Source organism: Hippichthys cyanospilos, chromosome 9 (assembly GCF_059441005.1).
Source record: "Hippichthys cyanospilos isolate Australia breed blue-spotted pipefish chromosome 9, RoL_Hcya_1.0, whole genome shotgun sequence".
Lineage (NCBI taxonomy): Eukaryota > Metazoa > Chordata > Actinopteri > Syngnathiformes > Syngnathidae > Hippichthys > Hippichthys cyanospilos.
Window position 1 is genome coordinate 5,964,632 of NC_142377.1, and position 19,000 is coordinate 5,983,631.

At 41.1% G+C, this 19,000-nt stretch overlaps 2 protein-coding genes across 4 annotated transcripts; one reads left to right on the forward strand and one right to left on the reverse strand.

Moving 5' to 3' along the window:
- The first annotated feature begins 640 nt into the window (after positions 1-640).
- Positions 641-14,517, forward strand: nudt3b (nudix (nucleoside diphosphate linked moiety X)-type motif 3b). Its single transcript, XM_088423303.1, has 5 exons — positions 641-966; positions 2,024-2,134; positions 8,995-9,039; positions 9,136-9,220; positions 10,576-14,517. Exons 1-5 carry the CDS (start codon positions 868-870, stop codon positions 10,770-10,772), a joined length of 537 nt encoding a protein of 178 aa, XP_088279429.1. The 5' UTR covers positions 641-867; the 3' UTR covers positions 10,773-14,517.
- A 269-nt stretch (positions 14,518-14,786) lies between these two features.
- Positions 14,787-18,516, reverse strand: rps10 (ribosomal protein S10). 3 transcript variants are annotated; one of them, XM_088423300.1, is made up of 6 exons: positions 18,424-18,516; positions 17,856-18,005; positions 17,610-17,784; positions 15,098-15,169; positions 14,949-15,004; positions 14,787-14,866 (listed from the first exon to the last, which is right to left on the reverse strand). In XM_088423300.1, exons 1-6 carry the CDS (start codon positions 18,508-18,510, stop codon positions 14,825-14,827), a joined length of 582 nt encoding a protein of 193 aa, XP_088279426.1. In that variant the 5' UTR covers positions 18,511-18,516; the 3' UTR covers positions 14,787-14,824. The 3 variants fall into 3 exon arrangements, with proteins under 3 accessions (XP_088279426.1, XP_088279425.1, XP_088279427.1); XM_088423299.1 differs by having other exon boundaries at positions 15,098-15,175; XM_088423301.1 differs by having other exon boundaries at positions 15,098-15,175; positions 18,348-18,444.
- Between the last annotated feature and the right edge of the window lie 484 nt (positions 18,517-19,000).

A 19,000-nucleotide genomic window follows, 5' to 3' on the forward strand; every position in this document is an offset into this window, starting at 1 on the left:
ATACACAAGATGGACATTCGGCCATTACTTTCAGTTCGTCAGCGATTTAGACAAGACGAATATAATTGTCAAGTGAACTTTGAGCGCGGCACAGAAAGAGCTGTCCGCTTCGCCAAATAGGACCAGTAATTTGACAAACCATTTAGAGCGGTGCCATGATAATTATGGTGGTGAGAGTAATATAAAGGTAATGCAATAGTAGTGTAATGCATTACATTTCAAATACAGTAATATTGTAATGTAACTAATTACTGTACTTTGAAATGACAGTTATAATGCATTTGTAGCACTATTACGGTTGAATGGTTTTAAGATCACGTTATTAATCATGACACCCGTGACCCATCTTTTGAGGACTTTTAAAGTGGCGCTGTCCATTACCTGCGGTGCTGAAACTGTCGAATGAAAACGACGCCCCACTCTACCTTCATTTTGAAATAACAAATTGATAACATGGCCGTTATTGTGTTGAAACTCGGGTTTAAGTTCAAGCCAGAAGTAAACAAGTTGTCATTGCGAAGGAGTTGTAACCAATAGTGTCCGTTTCCTTCACCGGCTGACTCTGGTCTGCGGTGTTGCGTTTCCCCCGCTATCCGCAGGCACTATTCCCGAACGCCATCTCCGCGACTTCCGTACGCTCGCGGAGCTATTAAAGGTTCAATTACGTCGTGGGCGTAGCGGCTCCTTGTAATGGCGACCGGGTCATAGATGCGCCGAGCTGTGTAAAAATGAAGCGGAGAAGAAGTTATTAGTATTAAAGTGAAAACGCCGAGGTTCCCTCCGAGGAGGACTTTGCGTCTGCAAGCGTCGCCTTCGAACGTGGTCGACTCAGCCGAGCTTTTTGAACGCCTGTGCACCCTCTCCGCGATGATGAAGCTCAAGTCAAACCAGACCCGGACGTACGACGGGGACGGCTACAAGAAGCGCGCCGCCTGCTTGTGCTTCAGGAGCGAATCGGAGGAAGAAGTGAGTCCGAGGATGTGGCGAGTTTTGGGCCGCGCTAGCATTAGCAGCCTTAGCCTAAGCAACAACTGTAAATGAATACATTTGTCAACAGAGCAGTGCTATTTTTATAGGTGGTACCCGCTAATCACCCGGGTGTTAGTTGGTTTCTTTGTCGTTATGTCATTTTTATTCAAAACAAAAAAAATGCAGGTATTATTTCCCCCTTGAGTGTTATGTAAGCTTCCTCAATATCAGCTTTTTAAACCTCAATTATTAGCCACCTGCTAGTTGATGCTAATGTACTTCCGCCGGCCGGCCGGCTCTCGCCTGCAACCGAATCCAGCAATCCGGTTTGTAGAGAGCTGGAAGTCGCTGCCACTCAACCAGTCTTCGAGATTAAATTAGCATCGTAAATTATATAGTAAAACAGCATCCCCCCCTCGATTAAACAAAAGTAACCGCTAGTGCAGCCAACGCGACTGGGACCCAAGTATAACTTGTGCTAGCCTTAGCCGGCAGAGAGCACAAGATGTAATGATGCACTCTGGTTTTCATAAATTTAACATAGTACAAAAGAATACATGATTAATCGCCTTTCATGTGACATAACCCCACGGCCCTACATATTTTAATGCCGTTTGGCCATATAATTCACTACCGTATGTATCATCGTCGCAACACGTTTACGAAAGCCGTGAACGACCGGAGATCAGAGGCGGCGGGGGCGGCGCAGCAACCGGTGTGAGTGCTGATTGAACTTCAATATTCATTAAAAAAGAAAAAAACGTTCATTTAAAAAACAGTACGTGAACAGCACGGCTTGGAACTTGAGCTGAAGTTATTTCTTAGACAAGCTTAACTGGTACCTTCATAAACTACGCACACGCTTGTGATTTGTAATAAAGCATCTTAACACGGATGGATTTGTGTACATTATTTCCCAAACTTTCAAATTTCAAAAATATTCTTGGACAGCAATAATGGCATCGTGGGAAGATGCAGTATCTCTTCATCCAAGCACCCATGCATTTCTCAAGCCCATTAAGCACTTCATTGTCCATTTGCGGTGCTTTTGCAGGTGCTGCTGGTGAGCAGTAGTAGACATCCTGATAAGTGGATCGTTCCCGGAGGGGGCATGGAACCAGAGGAGGAGCCCAACGTTGCAGCCACTCGTGAAGTGTGTGAGGAGGTGGGTTTTTAGTTTGGACATCACATAAATGCATTTTCTACTGTAGATTGGCAAAGATGCACGGGTGAACTTAACTCTGATCAAAAATTGAATTTGGTGATCATGTTGATCATGTATGTTTTTTGCTTTTTTTGTGGATGGATTACTTTATGGCAGGAATCATTGTTAGATTTCAATTTCCAATTGAGATCACCTATATTTAGATGAATGCATTCCAGACTCCATACTGCTGCCATCATAAAAGCAGAATTGTGCAGCATATGGCAGATGGCCAATCTGCAACAAGCATGAAACGCTAATATGGCAGCCCGTTTCTTCCCTATGTGATCCCAAGATCCCAGTCAGTGTCTTTTGTTCAGCTGGGGGGGGGGGGGGGGGGGGGGGTTCTTATCAAGCCCACATCTGTACTAGTACTTGCATGCTGATTTAAATGATGCTTACTTTACATGAACAGAAAAGGTTGACAAAGCTTTACAGTGTTAGACTTTGGAGGTTGCACTTTCAATGGCTTTCACGCCGGGCCAAAATTCCTTCCCGTTAAACCCTGTTTCAACTGCTGTGTTTGCTTGCTCAGGCAGAGCCTAGCAACATGTGCCATGCTAGTGCCATCGCTGTCATCATGTTACACAGCAGTGTTTGGGTGTCAAACAAGGTCAACGGCATTCAGCTCAACCCACCGTTTACAAATGTTTTGAAGTGGTGAGCAAGTCTTAAGTTTTAAGACCGCTGTGTATTTTAAGTGAGTCTTTTAAGTCATTTTCTAAAAGGATTTAATACAAGGTATGCTTCAATTTAACAGTCTGTCGCCATGAAACTTGTTTTGCAGTGAAAACCTGACATCTGGGAATATATATCAATTACATTTTAACTACTGATATAAACATCTAAACAGAAATCAAGTTTTCTTTAAAAATGCTAAAATTGTGACATGCTGATATTTTTGCATTAGGCGAGATTTGTTCACCTATGGCCAAATATCAGATGGCATCAGTTGCATCTCATCCATGACTCCAATTAGGACAAGTGCAGTGGAAATCGGATAGATGGAAATGACTCTTTAAAATTTCAAATATTAAATTAAAAACTGTGCCACTTAGTATTCAAGATTTTTTTTTTTTTCATATAGACTGATGTTGCTGCAGTTGTATACATCACTTTGTATAGAAATAAGTTGACATGATGGCAGCAACCCAGGAGGAATGGGTCATATGACTAAAATGGAGCTGGGTGATATGGCCGAAAGATAATGTCTTGGTTTTCACCAGCCAGTCTGGACAATTATGATTTAATCAATTTTAAAGTACATAATAAACTCAACATACATCTATTTGAAGCTTTTTTAATGAAATAAAATATTCAGATATTATATATAGATTATATATTCAGATTTTAAATCTGTTTAATTGCAACATTAAAATTTATAGCTTGTGTGTAACTTGCTTAGATGTCACAGCTCATTCTATCGCTAAAATGGATTTTTACACATTTCACACTTTTATGAGTCCAGACATTCAGTCCTACTGTTTCACTTCTTTGTTATTTGTAATTGTTATGAATGAGTTAAGTAATTTCAGTAGTTGGTCACTACTGTAAACATGTCTCGTAAATCACTCATCCAGCATTCTGCCACTATCGTAAACCATTGATTTCATGCTCTAGCTTGTTTTCAAATCTTTTAATTTTTTCATCCATCCATCCGTTTTCAAGAGCCGCTTATCCTGGTGCCTTTCCCAGCTGACTTCGGGCAGTAAGCGGGGGACACTCTGAACTGGTTGCCAGCCAATTGCGCAGCTATTTTTTAAAATGAACACACAGTTCGATTTATTGCCCAGTCGCAGACTAAAATATCGTCATCTAAAATTGTAAATCATAAAAGAAGAAAATGAGATCACGAGTGATGTTTATCACAACGGCACGTCAAGATTGCCAAAACTAATTCACTATAGTTTCCCATTGCTAGTTAGAACATATAGTAATGTCCCCGCAGATGGCCAGGCATAGGCACAGCCGATGTTGCTCCTTCAATCGCCTAATTGGACAAACGGCAAGTAAACAAACACGCAATAAGCAGATTCAAACACAAACTGCCAATGGCCACAACTCACGCCAAGTCAATCAACAGTCAGCCAACTCTCCACTCTCATTTTTCTACGCCCGTGTTACTCGCCTTGTATTTTAAAGCCAGACACAGCCAATGTCACACATACAGGTACGATATTTGAACATGAGGTTTGTGACCCCAAGTAAAGAAAAACAATACCTGCACCTCACATGCTTATTGTTTAATTATTCATACTTTCAAATAATTTTTTATCCTATTACTCAATGAGGAGATCTTGAATTAACTACTCAATTCCCCAGTTTTGCTCTTATTTCAGCATATGCTTATTTTAGCATTTAACATACATACTTTCCTTAGAATCATAATGGATAACATCTTCCTTGAATTAAAAAACTTATTTTAAAAAAAATGCACCGTAGTGGAACGATTGTATGAGATTCATAAAGTGCAAACCTATAACGTTTTCTCAACTTTGTTAAAGATAACATTGCAACTTGTATCACTTAGGATATAAACACAACTACTGTACTGTATTTGAATAAAGTTTTGCTAAATTTGGTTTGTATTCAAGCTATACAATGACAATAGGTATATATGCTTGTTGCCCCCCCCCCATTTTTTAATATATTTTTGTCAAGCAAGAGCGGCCCCTCCTCTCCCTGTGGCTTGAGCTATGATCCTGCTGTATGTAACAATTCCCCCCCAGTCTTTTCCACCTTATAGGTTGCTTGAACTTTAGCCATGTGCATCACGACAGTTTCCATGATCACTCTTCATTGTGCCCCGATCTTGTCATACATGCTTCCAACTGTAAATGACTCCAACACAATAAGCTCTTCTAGGGGCACTTTGTTGTCTCAGTCTTCCCCTCGCAACGTTTTAACATTTTACATACTCTGGTAGATGCCTTTAAGTTATAATATAAAATAGGTTTGTTGAACTGCTGCCTTTTCTTGCAATGGGCTTCAAACAAACGTTGCAGCGGTACTTGCTCATTTGTCTGGCGTAAACTGAAACGACATCCATACCACTGACAATGCAATTTCTGTCTTTTACAAACAAAAGGTGCGCTGTCTTTAGCCAGGGCCAAGCTAAGATAGCTTTTTGTTTGCCATGAGTGTGAAGTAAATAAGAGGACTGCGGAAGCTATGGAATCTTATGAGGGGTTATGGTTAAACTTGCCCATACATATGAGGAAAATATTGGTTTTATTATTATTGATTTTTAAATCATTCATTAAAAAAAAAGAAAATTCTAATTAATCCCAAAAAATTATAACTGTTCAAGGCCTAGCTCCAACATTAAAGCAAATCCATATCCAGATTTCAGCTGCTTTGCCCATGCGTCATTAAAACCCCCTGGAGTCGTAAGACTTTCTTTCTTTCCCTTTCTTTCCCTTTATGTCATTCTACTTGTCACAATTTTCTTTACCTTTTTTGAGTCTGACTTAGTGGAAGAGAATCCTGAGAAAAGAGCTAAACGCACTCCTTGGATGCGGCTTGAATCATGCGACTGGGCATTTGACATCAAAGGGTTCGCCGTCTTGGCCCTTTTGTCCTTCACCGTGCCCAGAGAAGGGCTGCAATTAAGAAACAGTTGGAAGTCTTCCCTTGAAATCGATATTCTGCCTTTGGGACCCCCTTTCATCTGTCACTTAAATGGAGTATTTCTGGAGGGGACACGCTGTTCATGCTGTTGGCATTTTGATCGGAGCGAAGACACCGAATCCTCTTGCCTGTCTGCCTGTCATTTGGCACTGTATAAAGGCCATTCTCCGTGCCAGGTCCAACACAATGACGGCTGCTGATATCATCTCTCATCCTGACTCCTCATGTGTGTCTATGGCGTCTTTGTTTCGTAGTAGGATGCCGCCAGTGTGCCATCGCATTTCAAACCGGCATCTTAAATCCAGTGTTTGTCCACTTTTAAACACATTTCGCCCCCACCTCAATCATCATATTAAAATAACTTTTTAATGATGTTAATTTGCTACATCTGAAGTGCAAAAACATAAAGGTGGCTTCTTATCATTCTGCTCATCCGTAATCTCTGTTTATGTTCAACCGTAGCACACCCTGACCCCATCTAAGCATACACGGGACTTCCGTTATATAATTTGCAATGTTGCTTCTATGCCACACGCCTTATGATGTAGAGGAAGCCAAGTAGTATTTATCCTTGTGCCTAACTTTATCCCACCCAGAGGCTGCCCACCCCCCACCACATAATCTTTCTTGAAACCTAAAGGGTGCAACACTGACACCACAAGTGCAAGTCAACAGTTATTTATAGACTTACTGGAAGATGAAGAAGCAGCAAAAAGACTGACCTACTGTTCACCTCCTGTCTGTCTTGCTTTAATGTTTGAGTTTTGAGAAAGAAAGGTTGTCACTTCTTTCGGTGACGTTTTCATAGTTTTTACCATTTTTTTTCTTTAATTATTTTTTTTTTTTCACTTGTGTTTTGATAGACCATAAATGAGTCAACATGAATACAGGATGAGTTGCATTTTTTTTCTATTAGACGTGCAATACATGACTAAAGTTCAACACAATTTGTTTCAAAATGCGGTTTGACTTGCAAGTTGCTCTCATTTTAAAAACAGGCAATTGAACTCCAGGTTCTGTTACTTTTTGATGCTCTGAGTGGATTGACTGTACAAGGGCCTATATCATTGAATTGTAGGCTTTCCAGTTAAATATATACATATAAAGTCTTTCATTGCCAAGCATTATCCGAAAAGGCAACCTCAATAGTGCTCGCCAATTTCCAGCATTTTCACTCATCTTTCAAGGCTGACTAAATATTGTGTGTTATGTCTATGTACACGTGAGTGGCACCATGTCAAAGATTAAATTCCATTTTCTAATGACAAAAGATAATTAGACAGTATGATTCTTAGTCAGTTCTTTAGTAATAACTCAATCAAAATTAAGTAATTTGAACGACATCAAGCTATTTTGGACAAAATAAGTAGAAAATTTGATTTTTGTGACTTTGACACTCATGCTTTTGTTTTAGTGGCATCTGAAATATCTCAACAGTCGTTTCCTTCAATAAAACGAGAACAAAAACAATAAAAATGTGTTTTTGTTGACAAAATAACAATTTCGATACATAATTGTTAAAGTACGCAAGCAGTAACATTTTCACATTTAACAAGATATTTACACATTTTTGGCTAATTATAAGGTATATGCTCATGCTTGTGTGTGTGTGTGTGTGTTTTTCTTAAAGCCAGTACTTGATTTTTGTGTGATAATGCGTACCACATTCTCCCAGGTGCAAGGAAACGTTGCAAAACGTGTACACCCATCTTCGGTGGTCTTAAGAAAAATCAGTTTGTGTTTGGCTTGATATGAAAAGACTGTATGCACAAGTATTTGGGGGGATGGATTTCTGTTGATATCAGTGGCTCCGTATCATAATGAACCCGGCTCGGCTGAATTCGCCATCAAATTCTATGTCAATTATGTTAAATCTTTAAAACTACAGCGCAAACACTGGCACTGGCACAGCTTCAAAGCTGTAGACGCATGCATCCGTCCACTTAGTATTAGTATTATTAGTATTTTACATAAGAATTCCCACCCATGGCACTGAAAGAGGTTTTTTTGACATATGAGGATTTTTATTTCTGACATTTCTAACAAGTGAAACTGCTTGTTCACTGAAATCATGCCTCAGTACTTCTAAGAAAAGGTCATAGTTCATCACTACAGTGCTCAATTGTCTTAATATTGAGAGGAACGCAGGTCACGAGTGGCATCCATTCATTCATCCAAAAAAAGAGTTGGCGAGAATTCTCATCATTGGCATTAAAAGAGTTTCTTATGACGTGAGGATTTTTGGTACTGGCATTTCTAGACCAGAAGTGAAACTACTTGTTCACTGAAAGCTCTCTTGTCGCATTGTGGATGCTGTGCCCCCCTTTACGACGTCGTTTTAAAGCCTCCCGCCATGACAGAAGAACAAAAACGATGAATGTTTTCGCGAGCAGTAATGCGATTCAGAGATTTTGTGAATGAAGAAACCAAAAACAAGCATTTACCGACGTTGAAATGAACTGGAGTTGTCAACAAAGCAAAAGATGCGTCAAGACCACACAAAGTATTACCGGTTTCTCCTATCATATCGGTCCCCTCTGGAAAACGCTACTCTTAGCAACAGTTGTGGATGAAATATGTACTACAAAGCTGATTTCTCGGCCGTGTGATCCACAAACACACTTTTTTCCCACTTGCGTTTTCTCAAGTAAAACTTTGTAGCTAATAAATAAAATCTTGCTGCTTACGTGGCTGTGGGCATGTATTAACTGTGTTGCACAGGCAATTAAAGCCTGTGGCTGACTTAGTATACTGGACCCTTATGTGCCTACTTGTGGCCAGTGCTGAGAGCTCAGAATAGAAAGGAATTCTTCAAAATGCATCAACAAAGGAAAAAATACTTTGGGAAGATTTAGCGTGAGAGATTAAAATTGGAACATTGTTAAAATCTCCAAAATGTTTATTTCCATGATGCGCTCCCTTAGCTAAAGAAAAAGCACTCTTTGTTGTGCTCGACAAATTAATTACTTTTACAATTGTCGTTTGCACGTATAACAACGCTGCTGCGGGAGATGGTGAGAACGCTTTTCTTTAATGTATGAATTATGAAATAGCCATCTGACCGTACACACGGGATGTAGCCCGCATCACGTTATCGGAGTCTGAATGTCTTAAGGCAGCAGTTAGAATCATCAGTTTTGTTCTAATCATACCTGAGAGGTCTCACTTGTTTTTATGTTTCTATTTGGCAGGCTGGCGTGAAGGGGACGTTGGGTCGCTTAGTCGGCGTATTTGAGGTGAGTCGCCTTTTTTTTCGCCTTTGATTTTTGACTTCTTAACACTGTTGTCGTGTGACCTGTTTGCTCCCTCTTTCCGCCATCCTCGACACACAGAACCAGGAGAGGAAACATCGAACGTTCGTCTACGTTCTGATTGTGACCGAGGTTCTGGAGGACTGGGAGGACTCGGTCAACATTGGTAAACGGAACTCTTGTTTACAACTCACAGGCACCCTATAAGCCATTGGCAGGCCAACTTTCAACATTTTTCTTTTTTTAATGCAAGAACACATGACGAGTACAATCTGAGGTACCCATAAATAAAAAGACTAAGGGCTACTAGTTTCATTAACACCTCTGTATTGACCAAATGTTCTTATATTAACTACAGTTCATGATATTCATCTACATGAATGAAGACAACTGATCACATGAACAATTTTCAACAAAGATGGGAAAAACATTATGAAATAATCCTCATGCTACACCCTATAACGTTTAAAACTTTGAAAATGTTTACATTTTAGAATGAACGTTCCTAGGAAATCACAAAGTCCGATATCTGGAGAGCTATTTTTACAGGGCTGCTGGCTCTTTGTGGCTTTTGGTGTCCGTCACGTTGGTAATCCTTGTGCTTGGTCAACGTACGCTAAGATGTTAACATTTTATGCCCCTGCCCCGCTGAGGGGCAAACGGCGATGAGGCAGCGGCTCTCTTGAGCTTGACACGGTTCGTTCGAGGCCAAATGTTCGCCAACAGGTTTAGAGGTTTAGTGCAGTGGTTCTCAACCTTTTTCAGTGACGTATCCCGTGTGAAATATCTTTTCAGCCAAGTGTCCCTTAACAGTTAAGGGATACTTAGAGATCTTTTCACAAAAATAAATCATTAACGTAATTAACTCATGAAAAAAACAAAACAAAAAAACAGAATAAAGTGTCCAGCCTGTTCTCAAAAAGAAATCATTAAAAACAACTATTTGTCCACAGAAAAATATTCAACTTAAAGTGTCCTTTTGGGATCACAGTAGAGACGCGTTCACAAAAAAAATAATTAACTTGACAGGTAACGAGAGGTGGCACATGACAAGTCGGGTCGAACCATTCCGGAAAGAGGGAGAATCTGAGTTTTTACAATGATGAAATTGAACAACCTACTGAACATAAAATTCACTTTATGAACTTATATTTCCCTGAAACAATTAATCACTATTTTAAAAGATTGTTGTCAGTTTTATTCAACCTCTCGAGTACCCCATATAGTTCCTTCAAGTGCGCCCATTTGAGAACCACTGGTTTCTTGACCACCTGTGCGATCGAAACTATTTAACAATTGTACGTCTCCCCGGACATTAGGAAGAACGCTAACACAGGATAAAGGTCCAGGATCATTTTGAAATTGACTCCCGAACACTGGAGTCTATGCAGATTTTGATGACAAGGGTAGAAGATTGCTTAGACGATTTCCACCATGTACCGCGCGTCCCACCGCGGAGTTGCCTCCTAGCATTTGCGTTGATGACTTGCCTCTCCACCGCTGTGTCTGTGTCGCCAACAGGGAGGAAAAGAGAATGGTTTAAAATAGACGATGCCATCCAGTTGTTGCGCTGTCACAAGCCCGTGCAGGCCACCTACTTCGAGGCTCTCCGGGAGAGCTGCCCGACCAGCAACGGAACCCCCTCGGTGGCCACGATAGGCGGGGAACTCTCCCCCGCCTACAGCATCAACCAGAGCTCCGTCTCGGATATCAGATAACTAATAACCCGAAAGCGAACACCACCCCCGAACACCGACCACCCTGCACCCTCCACGTCAGGAGTTTTTGGCCACCGCTCGCGCGCTTACTCTTCTTCTACTCTATCTGCTTTGCCTTGCCAACTCCTTGGCGCCGCCGCTGCCGCCGCGGCGCAGACTGGATGACGAGTGTTGGAGGAAACACTTTGTACAGTTTTGACCTCTCTGTTTTTCTTTTTACTCAACCTCGTTGCATGGAATCAAAACGGCTCACCTTTGCGATGCACCCTCAGCGTGTGAACTGAATGGAAAAAGAACTACTTTTTACTGTCGTCGTGTAAAAGTGTGTCTCTCTCTCGTGCTTAAAACAGAAAGGCTTTCCGTGCTCCTTTTTTTCAACCATTTCCGCACCTTCTTGTTTTTCCGTGGCCCCTCGTCCCTTTGCCTTTTTAATTTCAGCCTGTTTTTTTAGCGTGCTCGTCAGACCGTAATTTGAGTTTATCCCGGACTCGTCTCATTCTTGCACGTTCGCTCCAAAAACAGAGTGAAAGAATGTCAACAAAGCTTCACCTCGAGCGTCTTTGTATTTTTTTTTGAACTTACACTCTGCTGTGATTGACTGAAATGTCTTCCGCCGCACGCCGAGGGTGCAAGTACAAACATTTCAAAAACCACGCCGCACATATCGCCCCCTCACCGTGTTCGTTTTGCTTCATTTGTTTACATTACAGGCCGCTATTGTGGGCACCTTTCTGTTTTCAGTTTTTTAATGAACTTTCCTCTTGTTGCATTTCTGCAGAAACCCAATTGGCGAAATTCAGCACTGCTCCCATTGATGTTTTTTTTTTTTTTTTTTTTTTTTGTATCTTTTCCTAACATAATGTGCCCTGTATAATCTCGCTTGCATTTTTGTGTGCTCCATTACACTGGACATATGATGCACGCAGATCGTAGCGGAGAAATCACTTTGGTGTTTGTAGCGCTGGGAGTGCTGCAGTTTTCTGCCTACCTGGGAGACTGTGGAAAAATGAGGAGGGTTTATGTATTTTGATCCGCACCCCGCAATTTGACGTCGGAAGTCAGAGTCAGCAATGCTGCGTTTGGCAGAATGCAGCGCAAACAAGCCTTGTACAGTGTGCAATTTTGTGTTTAACATGAAAAAAAAGCTTTTTGGTTACTTTGTTTCTCTCTCTCTCAAAAAAAAAAATATCTGGCAAAGGGTCTCGAGTCGCGTCATGAAAGCCGCCCGCTCCATACTGTGAAACTGGAGGCGCTGTTGTAGATACGCACGGAATACGTTTTTATTGTAAGTTGTTTATTTCTGTATGTTGTTTATTTGGTTGTTTATTTCTTCAGCATACTAAGGTGTCATTTCAACTAAGAATGGGGATCGATGAAGTGCCAATCAGCCGTTCGCGCGACATTGAACAAGTGATGATAGATGATGGAATACTGCCACCTTCTTAATTCTGACCAGTGACTCAACTGGCCAAGTGGTAGAAAAGTCATACGTATTGTGACAACCCCAAAGTCCACTGTGGTTTCCCATGAGAGGGTTTCTGTGACTTGTCCTCCGCCCTGTTTGGATTTGATTGCTTCTTGACAAGCTGTCATCACTGTCACTGGACGCTAACTTTTAGCAGTTTATTACTGGAAGTAGTAGCAAGCACACGGCAACAGGGGCGCAGAAAGATTGTGAAAAGTGCAGGCACGGATTTGAATGTGCAAGATGATCTACTGATCTTTTGATTTTTATTTTTTTTGAGGGGGCGTGAGGTAGTATCGCCACGGCGGTTTGTCTTGAAGTGGAGGGCAGAGAAGCTGTGTGAAAAAATGTGCTGACAGGACCAGAGGAAGCGTGATGGTGGATGAGTTGAAGCTAACGCAGCCGTGTGAAAGGTGCCAATGCGGTACTGGCATTGAAGTCAAACTGATCTTTGTCTTTCTGGCGGAGATGGGTTGTAGAAGTCGCCCCGCAAATGTTCTAATTTAGAATCGCAACCGTGAGAAAAAGGGATAGCACGACGACCTGCGGCGGTTATGCGCGAAAGGTGCCGATCTCGAACGTGGTGCGAAGTCCTCTTGCAAATTCTCGAGCACCTTAAGTCCTATTAGGCTCGTTTCAGACCGTACACAGAGGATCTGATTAAACAAACTAGCGCACGAGACAGGCAATGTTGTACTTACCAACCTCACCAAACGGGTGGGAATAAAATCCTTATGTCAAAGCGAGTATTGTATTTGAAATCATCTAGTTAACCGGCCTGCTTTCACGAAGGACTACAAAAATGAGACTATTTGAAATTTTTTTAACTTTTTCATGTCTCGGGTGATTATTCGGTTATCAAAATAGTTGACAGCAAATGGATTCTGCGACGTGCTTTACTGTAGACTTAATCGAGCCGCAAGGAACTCTCAACTCGGATTTGTTCCGACAGCATTATCGGAGGGAATGGGAATGTGCACTTAGCTCTCCCATGTGCTAAAAGTTGCTCAAGGTGCCAAGCCAAGAGGCATCATGTCAGGTGTGTTAGCAGAGATTGCAATTTTTCTTTTCTTGTAAACGGCGCTGACAAGGAACAAGCTGCTAAAAGTGACCCGACAATTTTCCGGCTTCTGAAGTAGTGTCAGAGGCAGAAGGGTGGCTGCGTGAAAGGGAATATCGGAAAACCGAGAGCAGGGGTGTGAAAGCTATTTGAAAGGCCGTTAATGGAAGCCCATCACGTGAAACCACATAGACCAGCCGAAACGAGACTTCCGCGACGGTAATGACTGAATTTAATAAGACTTCCTCCACCTGTACAAGTCGCAAGAGGAGTCTCGTTTATTGCCGCCCAATCGGAAAGGTGCGGCGGCCAAAGTCTTAAGTTTACAACGCCCCGCTCCGGCCCGTCAGAAGGTTTCGGCGCTTCATCTGAATGTGCAATTAAGTCGCTTGAGGGCAAGGACCTCAAGCGCGCCCTGCTGGCAAGAATGAGTTAAGTCTTTTTGAGGTTTTATGCTGACTGTCGTAAGGCTACTTGATCATTCATATCCACTAATCCGTACGTTGTTTCGCAATCAATCCTGGTGTCCTCACTCTGATGTTTTGTACAATGCTAACATACTTGATCAAGGATTTGCCTTGTTAATAAAAAGTTCCTCCTTTAGTGAAAATTAACAGGTGGCACCAAGTGGTCTTTCTATTCCAAGGATGACATCTGAAATGTATTTAGCAAGGTGTCAGATTTACCAAAGTAACACTGCATTGTTGCATAGTAATTGGCTCCCCCTTGTGGCCACATTGATTAAACGCCACATGAGAATCTGGCTCCAGATTGCCCTGAAATGGTGGCGTTTTGCTCCTCAAATTTGGGACTGACAAGTCAAATTTTTGTCATCACATATGCGACCAGTATTTATTTGTTTTAATCACTCCTGTGGTACCCTTCGGCCCATACTCGAAAATTTGAGGTTAGGGGCCACTGTGCTCCCAGTTCAAAACAAAAACTTGTCTGGAGCCCTGCACAATAGAATTGTCGTTTTCCTTCTCATTTGTGATATGCTTAAAACTGATTGGTTCCCTACTCTCAAGTAAGCCAATAAAGGCACTTCCTTACTTTCAGCTGACAACCAACAGCCTCAGAAGTTGCATCCTTGTACTTTTGTGTTTGTGTCACTGGACTGTTTTTTTCTTTTTCCTCGTTTGGGACTGTAGAATAAAACCAGTGCAAGAAGACTGAAGATTGTAATTTAAATGTGCCAACAATAAAACACCAGTATTTCACTTTCAGCCTGATTTCTATCTGCTCCTGGTCAACCCGTTTCATCTTTGTGTCAATCAAGGAAGGCGTTGAAGGGAACTATTTTTGCAACTTAAAGGAACACATCACCGTGTTTCGCTTGGGTAAATGAAAAAAATAATTCCAATTTCGGAAGCTTTTTCACACCGTCTTTGCTTGCATCTAAAAAAGTAACATTTGAAGCCCCTGAACCGAAACGAGTTTGACACACTATCGATCGTACGATCCTGCTTCCAAAGACAACACTGCGCACTTGACTTGTGTTTTCTTTATTGTGCGGAAAGTAAAAATTTACTGAGGCTGCTGTCCTCTGCCACGCCCGAAGCCGCCCCTCTGAAAAGAGGAAGGATCAACGCGTTTTAAACAAAGTATAGATCACAACAGTATTGTTAGTCAAACTGGCGGCAGTACTTACAAAATGGAACTCTGTGGCAGCTCCGGCACCAGCCTCTGCTTTCTTGTCAGCACCGGCTGAAAGGACATACATTTCGTAAACCACCTTTTTCATTTGGTATTGCAACTGGAAAGCCATTGAGATGAGTGCATAAAATATACAATACATACGTGGCGCCGCAGACCGCCTGTACGCATCTCTGTCAGACTCTCCGCGGTTAAGGCGGGCAGGCCTGTCTCCTTCTGTTCCTGCAACAATTTACATTGTTCATCTACTCCATAAAAAAAGATGAAGCGCAGTCCCAGTCATTCAATCAAGCCGCAATGAGACAAGTGACCGCGACCTTTGTCAGTTTCTTTTCAAGAATAACGGAACGAGGAATTCAAGTGTTTCCATAATATACCATGACGAATAATTCAACATCCCAAAAAGATTGCTTTCATACATAACTTTTTTCCTGTTGCCCACAATGCTTTTTGCGTCTCATTTTAGCCTGCCAGATAAATATAAATTGTTATATAACTGAAAACTGTCAGCCAAACAGAGGAGAGGGTGAAATGGAAAAAGTAAGCAGAGCGTTGACAAATAATAACTGTTCAAGTTTAAACTAATTTGAAAGGGTTTTTTGTTTTGTTTTGTTTTTTACCAGATTTTCTATAGGCAATACAACCCTAACACACAGATTTAAAAAAAAAAAAAATCAAGTTAAACTTGGAGGCGTACCAACACCAGGTATCAGTATGGGTCAATAACAGCCTTATTTTTAAGTGTCATCACACACGAAGGCTGGACACATTTATCCAAAATGGAAACAAACAAACAAAAAAAAAACTGACAGCGATACTACCCTGAAATGGCCCTAATTTCAGAAGCTAAGCAGAGTCAGACCTGGTTAGTACTTTGATGGGAGTCCGCCTGGGAAGATCCGGTGTCTGTCACAACCATGTCCTACCATGTCCAAGGCCATTTGTCTCATACATTACTTGTTATGGTAGTTTTCTTTTGAAACATTGACTGGCCTCACAACGCTTGGCTGTTTTATTAATAGAAGTCGACTGACCGGCAGCAAAGTTTTCCCATGAATTTTTAGTGCCCTACCCTGAAAGGCTAAAGAGGGAAGGAAAAAATTTAATTAAAAAAGCTCATCCTATCCCTATTAGTTACTGCCCGGTAAACGTGTCCATGCTGCCTGGGTCATTTGTCCTCATCGTTTACCGATATAATTGCAAAAGGGGAGCTATTCATTAATATATTGGTGCTGAGCTGTATTGGCCATCCATAAACATAAACATAAACATAAAACAAACTTTTTCAAGCTGGTGCATGAGGGGAGCGAAGAGGAACTGGCCAAGGTCAATTCTACTGCGCTCTGCCAGCCTCTCCGAATCCCCTCTCTTTATTTGATAGAGGTCTCTAACTACATGAAGGTTCCAGCCCTCAAAGGGGCAAAAGTGCATCAGTGGAAAAGACTATGGCCGCAACCGAGTGTACTTGTCCTTCTACGTGTTAGCATGTGGGTGAAAAACTAATACATGTATGAACCTGACAATGGGGTACTTACTTGCTAGTGGCTAATTTAGGCTAGATGCTTAATTTTTCCTCCATATGAAGACTTTTGATTAACTACATTAAAAAACAAAACAAAAAAACTAGACATTGTTTTGTTGCCCCAGATGCCCACCTATTGTTCAAGGATGTTTCACAGCCCTATCATGTTGTGTACTGCATTGCATTTCTGGCTCAACCAACTAAAAACAGCCAAAAGAAAATTGTTCCCGCCATGCTGGGACAAGAAATTGTGTAGCGTTCCAATCCTGTAATGAGGTTTCACCATTTCTAATAAGGTTTCCCCACACTTTAGCATGTATAACATATAGGTTGGAGATCACCAAGTTGTATTTTTTATTTTTTTTACATACTGTAGGCAATGTTTGTTGGATTAAGTTGACTAATCAATGATATATTTTATACAACATGAAAAGTTAAAGTGCTAAAAGCCACAATTTGTTTGCATTGTTATCATTTGTGCTTTAGTTTGACTTCTTACCAATTTACAAATGTATATACCAAACTTGGGTGGCAGTTGTCATGGTGAATAATTACTTGACTTAGGACTAATTGTCAAGGTATTTAATCAGTGAACTGTACGGGTAGAAATATTTTATCATTCATTTAAATCATTGCTTCATTTAACTATTATGATGTTCTTTACTATATTTGAAAATGTTTGTTGTAATACAAATGAATTGCTAGTCATGTTACAAAAATATACTGAATAGGACCTGGCAAAATAATTGCATAAGCATATAAAACCTGCAACATGCTGCTCTATCATATCAGTGTCATGCTAGACATTTGTACCCATTTTATTTTGCACTTCAATTTATTTGGAATATGGACTAAAACTCGAGCAGCTGTCAGTTTATTTTTTAATGATAATTCTGTATGAATTTGTTTCAATTAGTTTGCTTGGGAATCAAAGTCTGTATTGCGTAAAGTATGTGCTACCTTTTGACCTCATGCATCATTGATTTATTATTATGTATAGATTAAATGTCGTACTGAAAGAAGTATTGGTTATTTGTTATCAGTAGCAGGAATTCATGTGGAATACCTGCCTCAGTCTGGGGAAAAAATGCTGTCCTCTCTGAATTTCATAAAATTGAATTGATTATGTCTCACCTTTGGGCCTTGGCCTTGCGGTCTCGGGGCGGGTCTGGCGACGAAGTGTAGAGGGCACAATCTCGGAGGGCAGGTGAAGGAAGTCCCGTAGGTACTGAATGCCCTCGTTGGTGAGGTACCAGTAAAAGTGGCGCCAGGCAAATTGCTCCTTGACGTAGCCGCACGACTTCAACGACTGCGTGGGCACGAAGCATACATGTTAACTACATGGAAAAATTACAACGTTAGATCGTATTCCGCGCTCACCTGCATCGCTTTCATCACATGAAGATTGGGCACGTTTTTGTCTGCAAGCTCGGGATGCTTGGGCAGATGGACGTCCTTTTTGGCCACCATGACTCCCTCCTTGAAAAGGAGTTCGTAGATAGCAATGCGATTCTTCTTGGGCATCAGCATCTGCTCATGTGAGAGGAAAAGCGCCATTAGCATGCTAGCTAACTTGCTAGCCCGCCCGGTTATGTCGTGTAAAACGTCAGTGTGTACTGCGCGGCAGCCCCAAAAAAATATTGGAGCGGCCCTTCCGTAAGAACAGAGACCGTTATTTGTTTACCACGTGTTGCATGCGCAAGACACTGACATTAACGGGAAGCGGCACACTTCAGCTAAGAAAATGGCAGCCATCGGGGAACAAGGAAGACCATTTCTAATCACAATCTTCGCGTCTTAATATTTGCTGATTCAAAACAGTTATGCTCAAAATACATCAATTTCCTCTACACTAATGAATACATGACTTAAATGTTGGCAGTCGATTTTTATTTATACTACCGATGATCAAGATATGTTTGGATTTGGACACCGGCAACTTCTTTACCTTTCCACTTGATAGTAGACCGGAGCCGGAAGGAACGGGCTCCGTTGTTGGGGAAGGTTTCCTCTCTCGCTCAGAGGCGCTTTTCATACTGCGCCATCTTACGCGGTGGAGGAGGACTGCAGTCAAATTTGTCGCTTTAGTACGATTACTGTGTATCATGTTGCCAAAAAAACCTTGTCGTAGCCAACTAATCATTTTCTCTTTACAGTCCATTATTGAAGACCAACACTTTATACATTGCTTTCATTCCCTTTTCTGTTTTTGGGACTACTATATTCATTTTTTAATTTGATTTTTAGTCGTTTTTCTTTTCACTATACAATAATGTACTTGATTTGTTCCATATTATTTATTGATATAAATTCCAAAAGTAAATGTAAAGGAGTAAACTCCTATCTACTGTTTTTCAATCATGAACTAAACAAAGCAACAAATAACAATGCGATTTTAATGTTCAGTGATAATTTACGAAATAAGTCGAGAACATTTTGCTAATTGAATCTGGTTTGCAAAAGTATATTTTAATATGAAAGCCAATTTATTTATACAGGACTCGTTTTTATTTAAATAAAATGAT